This window comes from Macaca fascicularis, chromosome 9 (genome assembly GCF_037993035.2).
Source record: "Macaca fascicularis isolate 582-1 chromosome 9, T2T-MFA8v1.1".
Taxonomy (NCBI): Eukaryota; Metazoa; Chordata; class Mammalia; order Primates; family Cercopithecidae; genus Macaca; species Macaca fascicularis.
In genome coordinates, this window is record NC_088383.1 from 58,105,913 (window position 1) to 58,117,725 (window position 11,813).

Here is an 11,813-nt window from a genome sequence, read left to right on the forward strand (position 1 = left end):
AGGGAAGAGAGGCCACAGGAACCCACCAGGGCTCCTGCGCATGGTTTAGGGTCATGCACAGCACCCATGAAGCCCTCCCTGCCAGCCCCCACTCTCACCCAGGGGACTTCTCACCCCCACCCTCATACCCTTTGTCAGCATCATCCTGGAAACTGTGCCACTTTCTTGCTGTCCCCTGGCCTGGTGAGGCTGACACCCTACCCTGGTCCTCCAGGGCAGGGCAGCTTTCATGTGTCAGTGGCCAGTGCCAGAGCTGACGTGGGCAAGCACTCAACAAGGATTTCTCAGATGAGTAGGGCTAGCATACTGGTTGGCAGTGACCCCCGCACCTCTCTGATGTGTCCTTGGAAATGTGGGTGGGGCTGGTGGAGGGCAGGAAGAGGAAGAAGCCTGCACATGTCCTCATTCTGATGTCTGAACATGTGCCCTGCATGCCTGTTTCCTTCTCAGCATCAGCGATCCGTTCATTTTCAACCTGTGCAGCAAAGACAGGTCCACTGACCATTACTCGTGCCAGCGCCACAGCTATGCTGACATGCGGGAGCTACGGCAGGCTCGCTTCCTCCTGCAGGTAAGCACACTGGGTGCTGGCATACCTGGGGCCTGCAAGAGGCAGGGCCATGGGACAGGTGGTCCAGGAGCCATCCAGAGACACATCGCTGTGACCCGTCTTTGTGCTTATGCGCAGCCCAGTGCCCTTAAGGAGACACCCACGAGTTCCCTGGGCTTATGGTCCCAGGTGGGAGTTCTGACTTCTGCTCCACTCTCTCCAGTCCCTGCTATTGGCTGTTGGGCCTTTCACTATGTCTTTTAAGATTCAGCTACTTCGCTGCTTTGCTCTTGACATAGCCTAGAGCTGCCTTGGAGATTTAGGAATACACGGCAGGACAGATGCATTGCCTCCCAGTAGAGCTGGTGACTGGGAGTAGAGTGCCCTCTGCCCTGCCCTCCCACAGGTGTAATATCTCCCTTGCTGACATACTCTCCCCCTCTCTCCCCAAGGTGCTCACCTATTGGCAAGCTCCTGCTTGGCGCTGTTTCTGGGGCCAAGTGGTTTAGGGATCTCCCAGCTGCCCCCTCCAACCAGGGTCTTTCAGTGCCTCACCCATGCCTTCAAGGGCTTAGTAGGGCATGCGACAGAGGTGGTGGCTCCTTTCAGAGGAGGAGCTCAGCCAGAAGCTGGTCATAATCTTCCACTTCTCATGCCACCTCACAGATGGATCACACTTTCTAGAAACATCACCTGAGCAGCAAAGGGAGTAGGGTAAACTTCAGGGGCCCCCAGCGACCTCAAACACATCTTGCCTTCATTACCCCAAGCTCAGCAATAGCAAAGCTGCATCCCCATCCCGTGGGCCTCCAGGGCAGCTGGCAGAAAAGAGGATCTGGGGACCACGTGACAGGAGGGGCAGGCTCTCTTCCCACCCTCTCTGCAGGGTCACTGTTAGTTCCAAAGGCCAGCAAGAGAGCAGTGCTTGGTCTAGATGAACTAGATATTTTTCGTTTGTAAATCTATTTTCTGTAGGTGGGTCATTGATTCATCCAGTGACCCCCTCCTGCAAGAGGTCTCATTATCATTCTCCGAAACTGAAGCTCAGGGAGGCCTTTAAGGTAGGGGAATTTCTGAAAGGCCGCAGCTGCCCTCCTGTCAAGGGTTTGCCAGCAGCTCTGCTCTAGCCCTCTAATGAGCACTCGTCCTCCCTCTGCTGCTTTTGCCTACAACACAGTTAGTTCTCGTTTTGCGTGGGCTTCCTGAGGGCCTTTGCAGGGTGAGGGAACTGAAAGAGCATAGTGGAAGCAGCAGCCCAGCCCTCATGGTTCTATGATTATATGTCTACCCTACATGTTATGTACAGTAGCAGATAGGTATCAGTCAGTGGGACTTTTTCCCCCAGTACATGGTGATTGTTTCCAGAGGGTTGGTTCACCTGAAGTGATGGAAGCCAAAGGGAGAGCTTTTTGAGCAAGGCCACCATTTGTCCATCCCTGGATTCTCCCAGGAGAAAGGCAGAGCTTGGCAATCAAGGTATCCAGGGCAAGCTGTATCCTCCACAAATTCTGCATTCACTTCCTGTTTTGCACATTACTTATATTTATATTTGTAGAAAAAAAATCCAAGGGTCTCCTGTCCACTAGCAGAGGAGAGGAGGTATGCAACATCCTTGCAGATACCTTCTCTCTCTGAGAGAAGAGAGTTAACGAACTGGACTTTGAGAACTCACTTCCAGTCAGGTGGATGCAGGACAGGACTCTGTTATTGGGTGCAGTACCCACCTCTGAGTCTGAACCTTACCCCACCCCATCCTTCCCTCCATGTACAGGTCTCACCTCTCCCTAACTCTCCCTTCAGCCCTGGATATTCCCTCTCTTTGGTCTCATCTCGTCCCTGAGGCTTATCTTATAGGGGACTCACTCTATCTCTTATTCCAAGTTTATTATTTACATAGCTTGGAATAGAAGGGGGTTAGAAAGGAAACAAGGATGGGAGGAAAAAAAAGAAAAGATAACTATGTGAATTTGATTTAGGAATTAAGAAAGTACCCCTGACAAAAACCTTACTATGCTAGTGGGGCCACATCAAAATGGCCTGGGCAGGGGGCCCTGCGCTGCTTAAGTCTGTAGGTCAACCCATGATGCTGCCAGGCTGCACCCACTGAACTAGCTTTCCTAGTATGTCTGGTAAGGTGACCTCCTGGCTCACCCATGCCATAACTCAGAAGTGAAAATGTCTGAGGATGGCATGGCTGCTTTCTCTCATATCTGCCTCACGCTTGCCCTGGGAGTGGGCCTTTTACTTCCTGCTTCAATGGAACTCAGAGCTGTGGTCAGGCCCCCTGCCCTCCCACCAAGGTCTTCCCACCGTGGGAACTCAAAAGGACCATCCGGGAAGGGTCTTCTGACACAGAAACCCCCAGTGACCCATTTCCAGCAGCTCTGTCACCCTGGGGCGTCTCTAGTCCACAAAATATCAGGAGCATTAAAAGGGGCTTCTCTTCACAGGACATGGCCCTGGAGATCTTCTTCCACAATGGATATTCCAAGTTTCTTGTATTCTACAACAGTGATCGGAGTAAGGCCTTTAAAAGGTAAGAGCTTGAAAATCCTCCTTTTGAGAAAACTGATCCTGAACTGAGAGCAGAGGGGCAGAGAACACTCAGCTCTGTGCTAAGGAAAAGTGCTCTCAACCCACAGTGAGCGCCACTCAGGCTGGGCCCAGGGAGGCACTGCTGGCCCGCAGAACTGCCAAGTCATGAAACGAGGTACGGGAACAGGCAGAGAAGGCCCTTCCTTCAGTCCTAGGAAGCAGGCTCCGTTTTCCTGAACTGAAGTGGCATAGAACAGGAAGCGAGAAAAAAAATTACACAGCTACAACAGAGTTAAGGAACTGGCTGTTTAATGGGCCTTCCAGAATGTTCTGGCTTTATTTTCTAATTTTCCAAGTAACTTTTTTGGCTTAATCTTTCTTTCTGATCCCAGTTGCCAATTTTAGTGGCTCCAATTTCGTATTTCACTGGAAGGAATTCCAAACAACTGATTTCCCACATGTGCACTGAACATGTTTTTTCTTAAAGAGAGAAGCCTGCTGTTTTAGTTAACTTATCTTTCTCCAGATGGATCAATTTAAGAAATCTAAGCCAGTGTGTAAGTTCTTAATACCATGGTTATTTGTTTTTATTACCGTTAAAGTTATAGATCAGTAGATTGGTTTGTAGTGAATCTAGAAAGAACAGAAAGGAAGGTCAGTTCCTCATCATGATAGACCACAGAGAGGCTGATTAACAGAGGGAGTGGTTATGTGCTGCTCCCCGTGGGCTGAAAGTTCTAAGGTGAGATTTGACATCCCCTTGCCTAGAAGCCTATTTTGTGCTCAGAAATTCAAGCCCTGCCTTCCTAGTGGCCCTGTGGAACTGGCACCCAGGGCCCGCTACTGCATCCAAGAGGCAGGGCTAGGGTGGAGAAAAACAACAGTAGAGAGGCTTTTGTGCTAGTTCTAGGCGTACCTCCTTGGACTGAGGTGAGCCTGCCCATGCGGTTCTTCCACACTGCTGCTAGACTGCCCCCTAAAATTATCTTCAAGGCCTAGTTTAGGCCAAACCAAACAAGCAGACATGCAACCCATTAAACTTGATTCATTTCCCCCTATGGTTTCTGTTCATTAAACAAAGTTTTTCACAGTTGATCTAGAAATCTTACACCTCCACAACTCAGGATGTGAAGGTGGCCTAATGCAAACTCCACAACCACTACCTGCTCGGCTCAAGGAGCCTGGCATTAAGATGGCATTTGTCCCCACAGCAACACACTAGAATGTACAGCAGGGTTGTTGACATTGACAATGTTGTCAAATGCCTGGCCCAGAGGCAGTACCTCACACACACTGCCTAAGTAATTATTGTTTTATTGTTGTCATTGTTGGTATTAAGGCAATAGTGTGTAATGTCAGATAGTGCTGAGGGTTGCCTCAGAGGTACACCCAGGCCTGGTGTTCATGACCTGGGGGCAGGATGGAGCCTGGGGGAGCAGTAATGAGCCCAGCTTCCTGCCTGGCTCTGGAAATGCCTCTGCAGCAGGTGGAAGGGTCTTGACTCTGCTGATGGAATTATCCCTTCCCTTTTCATGTAGCTTCTGCTCTTTCCAACCCAGCCTGAAGGGGAAAGCCGCCTCGGAGGACCCCCTCAATCTAAGGTAATGGCGAGTAGCCATGCTCTCTGGGCATGGCACTGCCCTGGCTTTGATGTTCCTCCTCTGCCTCATCTCACTCTAAAGAAGTCCTGCAGAGAGCATGCCCGACTGGTTCCCTCATTTTTCTCTCTCCTATTCTTGTTCATCCTTCATCCTACTCCTGAAATTCCTTCTGCCAATTAAACCTCTATGAATAGACTTGAAGTCCCACATGCCCTGTGGCTTTTTCAGACCCAAATGGCAGGAAGCCATCCTCTGCCTTTGGTGACTGGGCAGGTGGCACAGAGGTGTGGAGTCAGGCCCTCCCATGGGTGTGTGTGAGCAATCCCATGCTGTCCCTCCTGTGATGAGGGTTTCTGAACACTTAGAAGCTAAATTCATACATGATGGTGTGCGAATCAGACGTTAACTTAGAAATCTGCACTGTGGGGCGTCTCTCCCAGTGAATGATTTGCTTGCAGTCCCTCCCCCAGGTCCCCTTTCCAGCTACCCAGTTCTCTGGAAGGCCACTTAGGGATCAGTAGATGTTTTTATTTCAATCAGGGGTGAGAACAGAAGAAGGTGGCTGCTGCTGCTGGTTTTCTCCAGGAATGTGTGGGGACCAAGCAAGAGGGTGTCCCCAGGAATGACATTCAAGATATTTATAATCAGCATAAAATGGGTCTCACTAATTCCTTCAAAATTATTTATCAATAGCTTGTGATACATGGTGTTTGCTTCTTGACAGAGCAAAAAGCAAATAGAAAAAAAAAAAATCCCCTGTCCTTATTGAGTTCACATTCTCATGAGGAGGACAGACATAAACCAATATAAATGAGTGAACTATAAAGCATATTAGATAATTATAAGTGTAAGTGTAAAAAACCAAGCAGATAGAGGTGGGCATTGAAATCTTAGATGAGGTGGCAAGCAAAGCCCTTATCAAGAAAACAATCTGTGAATTAAGACTTGGCCGGGTGTGGTGGCTCACTCCTGTAATCTCAGCACTTTGGGAGGCCAACGTGGGCAGATCACCTGAGGTCAAGAGTTCAAGACCAGCCTGGCCAACATGGTGAAACCCTGTTTCTACAAAAATACAAAAAATTAGCCAAGCATGATGGTGGGCGCCTGTAATCCCAGCTACTTGGGAGACTGAGGTGGGAGAAAAGCTTGAACCCAGGAGGCGGAGGTTGCAGTGAGCCGAGATCCCACCGCTATACTCCAGCCTAGGCAACAGAGCAAGACTCCGTCCAAAAAAAAAAAAAAAGTGGAGAAACATGTTATACAGTTAACTGAGAAAAGTGTGTCAGACCCAGGGAAGAGCAGGGTGTGGCTGAGGCCTGTAAAATTGGAGTGCAGGGAGTTAGCTGAGGTGGAGGTGAGGGAGGTCACAGGGGATAGTTGGTGCAAGATTATCATGTCGGCTTTTATTCCAAATAGATGGGAAGCATTGGAGGAGTTTAAGCAGAGGGATGATGTGAACTGACATATTGATAAGACTCACTCTGGTTGCTGTGCCAAAAATAGACTGGAGTGGGTCAAAGGCAGAAGCTGAGACTAGTTAGGAAGCTATTGCTGGAGGCCACTGCAATAATCCAGGTTAGAGACGATGGTGGCTTGGACCAGGAACATGACAGCAAAGATGATGTGATGTGATCACATTTTGGACATGTTTAAAGGTATATTTGATGGGATCTGATGACAAATCAAGTGTGGGAAGTGCATGTATGTGAGAGAGGACTTACGGATAAGACAGAATATTTAGGCTTCAGCAATTGGAAAATTAAATGGGGATGATCACAGGAAGAGTGGCTGTAGGCCCACTGTGGCTATCTGAAGCTCAGATTTAGACATGTGAATTTTGAGATGCTTATCATACATCTCAAAGGCATTGTGGAGCTATTGGGCATATGAATTTGGAGTTCAAGAGAGAGGTTCAAGTGAGACATAAATTTAGAATAGTGTTTAAAGTCATGAGAATGGGCAAGATTATGAGAATACATGCACATGGAAAAGAGATCAGAGGACTGTGCCCTGGGCACACCAACCTTTAGAGGATAAGGACATGGGCAGGGACAGCTGAAGAGATGGGGAAGGAGTAACCAAAAAGGTAGCAGAAACTGTAGGTGTGGAAGACGTCCTGGAAGCCAGGTGGAGTGATTCAAGGGGGAGTGGTCAAGTGTTGTTGATAGGCCAAGTGGGATAAGAACTGAGAAATGACCATTGAGCTTTGTCACATGAGAGTCATTGGTGACCTTCAATAGACTAATTATAGTGGCTGCTAGTGGAGGCTCTTATTGTGTCAGGCACCTACCCTTTATAGATTGCGGTGAAGTGCAAGGCATACCAGGGTATGGTCCAGGGGACCCAGGCAGCAGTGGGTCACTGGAGTTGGGGTGGCTGTTCACCAACTGTAATGGGTATAGTTTAATAGTTCAACAACAGGATAGTCCTAACTGTGCATATCTGCTGAATCTCAGCCCTGCTGATCTCATATTGTTTATGTTTCATATAAGCCTTTATGTTCATACTTGGATTTCTTAGCAGTGTTTCAGCAAGGTAAATAGCTATTTCAAAATAGCAAGGTAAAAAGCTATTTCAAACTAATTGAAGCAAAAAAAGAGGATTCATGATCACATCTACCTGAAGGTCAAAAATGGTCTTGCTCCAGACATGGCTGGAACGCTAGGCACAAGTAAGTCTGCAGGAAGTGGCGGTTCTCCCTCTCTCAGGGAGGATTTTGCTTGGTCTGGCTCCATTTCTCAGTAGACGTTCTCATCACAGGGGCACCGATGCCCCCAACAGCTCCAGACTGACAGTCAATCACGCAGGAATCCCACCACATGCTCTATCCCGGTAACTTTAGCAAAACTTCCTGAACTGTCATTTTCCCCAGTTAGGTTAATTACATGCCCATACCAGAACCAATCAAATGTTTTCATTGGCTGGATCAGACGGATGCACCCACCCCGCTTCTGGGGATAGGGTCAGTCCCACCCAATTACATAGACCAAATTGAGAGGAGTATGATTCCTTGGGAGAATCAAGGTTCTGTTATCCACAAGGGGGTGAGCACTGAGGGTGTCAGCAAAAGCAGGTGGCCACTCACAGTTCCACGCAGAGGGAAGTTCCAAGCCGCAGTGCTCATGGGCTACAGATGGTTTTCTCTCTCCCTGGAGCAATGCTGCATCAACCGTGGCACACATCACTTCGCTGAGCCTCATTGTCTCTGCAGCTCACCCTTAGATGAACCTATTCTGTAATGTCACTCAGTGACAACATAGTTGTCCCTATGACTGTGGGTAGCTCTTTGTCCATTCTTCGTCTTTTGTCCTGAGAATCTTAGTGGTGCCTTGCCTGGAAACACATACTTTCCTCCACACACCTTCTACTCCAAATAGAGAGGGGCGGGTAGAGGAGGGGCAGAGGGAGGAATGCAGAAGAGGAGCTGACCCCCAGCTGTGCCCACTAAGTTAGAGGCCCCTCAGAAATGATTGCCAGGTTGGAGGAAGATGATGCTCTGTGGATGAGTCAAATGTCTGGAGATTATTCCTTACTCATCCCCAGGTTGATGATGACCTGCAATGCCAACCTGTGTACCACCTTGCTTCTGTGGTACAGCTGAGCCCCATTCTAATTTTATTTCCAATGTGATTATTTTTGCCATCATGGCTACCTGATCCCACTGGAGCAGGGTCTTCCAGAGTTATGCTGGGTCATGCCTGGCACAGTCTCAGCACAGCTCCAGGTTGGAGACCATTGGTGAAGCTTCTGGGGTCAACTAGCAACAGTGCATGGTGCTCCAGAGGAAAGCTCATCTCAGCTCATGGAAGGAGAGCCTCAGCAACATGCGGATACCCCGCAGTGATGACCCTCGGCTCTGATGCCACCCATGCAGTGAGGGCTTGTGGCAAGACTGTGCTAAATAAACAGCCCTGGCTTCAGGATCAAGCTGACTTGGGCTCATAGTAGGCGCCCAGTAAATTGTAATCCTTCTGCCTACTTTTAGAATCACCTCATGTATGTTTGGGCATGCTAACAGAACAATTGATTAAAAGCAGGTGGCTCTCTTTGTTCTCAGCTTGTTGGAGTGGCCCCCTCTCCAGCCCTTCTCTTGCCAGCTCAATTGTGGCTTCAGGAGTTCCAGGGTGGGAAGGCAGTGGTGGTCCTCAGCCTTAGGAAGGCTTGGCTGGCCACTGACATATTCCTGGAATGAAGCTGATGATTTTTCTTTTGGATCACTGGAGGCCATAATTACAGAATGAATCTTGAAAAATGCCTAGCTGCTTGTTAGTCACTCTAATGAATGTGGACTTCTTACCTATTAAGGGGGTGTGTGTGCCGTTCTGAGGGTTTTCAACTGGCCCATGACCCTCGGCCTAGGCTACAGATTTTCACGTCCTAAACCTTCAGCTTTCGATGACTCATGTGGCTCCTTTGAACACCATCCCACACACACAGGAAATCAGAGCTTTTGGTACCAGAGTTTTGCTGAGGCTTTCAGTGACAATGGTTGCCTCCATAACTATATATATATATATATATATATATATATATATATATATATATACACACACACACATACATACACACACACACACACACACTAAGGAGGCTCTCTGGGCCTGAATTCCAAGTGGAAAATACTTGTAAAGCCTGCATGAATCCTGTCCCCATGGTACAGGACTGAACCTTTTGAAGACAGCATGGCAGCCTTTTCAGACTTCTGTGGGGTGCAAGGTTCTGCAAGCTGACAGGGCCTTCTAACATATGCCAGCTAGAGCTGTTGGATGAGTCCTGTTCTGTGGTGTTGAATACCGGCAGGATCTTTGAGATGTAAAAAAATGAATCAGAAAAGGAGAAATGATGGCAGGAACTGCAGGGAAAGGGGGCAGCTAGCTGGAATGCTCTTGTGGATAAACACACATCCTCACACTTAAATGTACTCATGCCCTTCCAGAAAGGGCTACAGACAGCTTCAAAATTAAACACAGGGTACAACCATCCTTTAACAATTACCCAACACTCCTTTAAAGGGGAAAAATATAGATGTGATCATGTGGAGTGATTTAGTTACTCTAATTGTACTGAGACTAAGAAAACTAAAACAAACAATCATGTTGGCTTATATTATTTTCCAGGGATATATAATAAGAAACAGGCTTTTGCAACTTTTTTTTTTATTTCTGGAACATATTTTCTCTTGGTGCTGAATATCAAATTTGGTTCTTCTCTAAAGGATCATGGGTACCAAAGGTGGCAATTCCTTTTTAATAAAACATACAAAAAGAGTGCTGGGGAACCTAATTCTCTGCATCAGTTCTCTGCAGGAATGGGAGCCTAACATTCACACTTATTTTTGTACAGGCATTCCTTTGGGAAGCTAACATTACCTGGCTCAGTTACATTGCTTTCTAATGACCTCAGTTCATATTGAGCCCAGAGTTTAGAAAACTCAGAGAAATACAAGGCTAGGATGCCTATCTGATTCTCTTTCTCTCAAATCTCTCTTGGGCTCAGCACATATTTTTGGCTAAACTGGAGCATCCACCATGTCATTGAGGCAAAAGCGTCCCTGGGCTGGAGAAAGCTTTTGGGTGTGAGATGGCACTTACATTCAGGGCCTGATTGTACCTGGGTATTTGCAGTTCCTGAAATCATTTCTTAATTCTATAAATTTTTATATATATAATGTTTAGAATGAAATTTATTTTGAGGGTGCAAAGTTTTACAGTTGAACATTTTGCTTATTGTTTCCTTTAGAGATTCTCTCTGAAAAATAACGAAAGACAAATAATTTAGAAAAGCAACCATAAGAACCTATGCGATTCCCATGAGAATATGAGCTTCCATGAAAAATTAACCACACCCCAGAGGAACCACAGTTAGCTGGGGGGAGGCTAAAGTTCAAGTTCCCCTTCCTAGCATTTCTCTTCCTTCAATCCTGCCCCCTAGAGATTCATGCTGTTGGCTACAGATCTGTAAGATACACAATTGCTTAACTGGTAAAGGTAGTGCTGGCTCCACCATGGAGTAGAGAAGCATGTCCTTGGGTTTCTTGCCGAACTGAAGCTCTGGAAGCCAACTGTGGAGACCAAGCTACTCATACCCTGTGTCTATACCGGAGTCACTGGGACCAGAGGTGAATGGTACCTGGCTGCAGACTCAAAATGAGAGTGACAGCCAGTGCTGCAGCGTCTAGGAGCTTGTTCACACGGTTGGCTTCGTGGGCCATGAGCATCCGAGCCCTGGCCATTCTGCCTAGGTCATGCTCAGACATTGTCCCTGACCGCATTCCATGTTCATCTTTGTCTGGCTGCACTCAGTTCATGCCTCGTCTCTGCTGTATCCTTAGCCATAACCTCAGATCCCTCCCAGGGCAAAAGCCTGATGCAAGCCCCAGTCACTGCAGCAAGCCTGCCCTTTTCCCTTCCAACTCTACCCAGCCACATTGCTTCCACAACCTTATACTCCCACACCACCAGGGGTGGTGAACACGTGTGCCCAGGAATAGCGATGAGCAACCCACTGGTTCAAGGTTTCTCCCATCCTAGTTGCCACCTGTGCCCAGCTACCTCCAGAAAACCTGGGGCATAGAGAATTCATGCAGTTTCTATTTATTTTAGCAACTTTTTCAGGAATCTGCAAGAGTAAGATCAACAGTGGGTAATTTTAGATTAGCTGGCTGAGCCGAGGTTAAGGTGCCTGAATTGCCTTACTGTGTGCCTCAATTGCATCTCTAGGCTGACTCGGTGTTTTAGATTCTCACTTTAAGCTTGCCATAATGCCTCATAAATCAGCACTGGGCAGACGTATAAGGATCTATTGATTGTTGCATCTAGGCTGTAAGATTTTTGTTTTTTGTTTTTATTTCAAAATATTGATTCACAGCTTCAAAAATAGTACAGAGAGACTCTGTGCACCTTTCACTTAATATCCCCCCCACCATGGTTACATTTTATATAACTATAGCACAATTTCAGAACCAGGACATTGACACTGGTACATGTGTATGCATAGTTCTTTGTCATTGTATCATATATAGATTTGGGTAACCACCTGCACAATCCACATACACAGTTGTTTTGTTTTTTTTTTTTCTTTTTTTTTGAGACAGAGTCTCGCTCTGTCACCCAGGCTGGACTGCAGTG

General features: G+C 47.3%; 1 protein-coding gene across 8 annotated transcripts in view; it reads left to right on the forward strand.

Annotated features, from left to right (window-relative positions):
* Positions 1-11,813, forward strand: part of WDFY4 (WDFY family member 4) — a 295,895-nt gene that overhangs the window by 209,925 nt on the left and 74,157 nt on the right. For all 8 annotated transcript variants that reach the window (XM_005565163.5, XM_015456044.4, XM_074001615.1 and 5 more), the window contains 3 exons: positions 451-571; positions 3,001-3,086; positions 4,624-4,686. In XM_005565163.5, the coding sequence (XP_005565220.3) occupies positions 451-571; positions 3,001-3,086; positions 4,624-4,686 (270 nt within the window). The remainder of the gene's footprint in view (positions 1-450; positions 572-3,000; positions 3,087-4,623; positions 4,687-11,813) is intronic.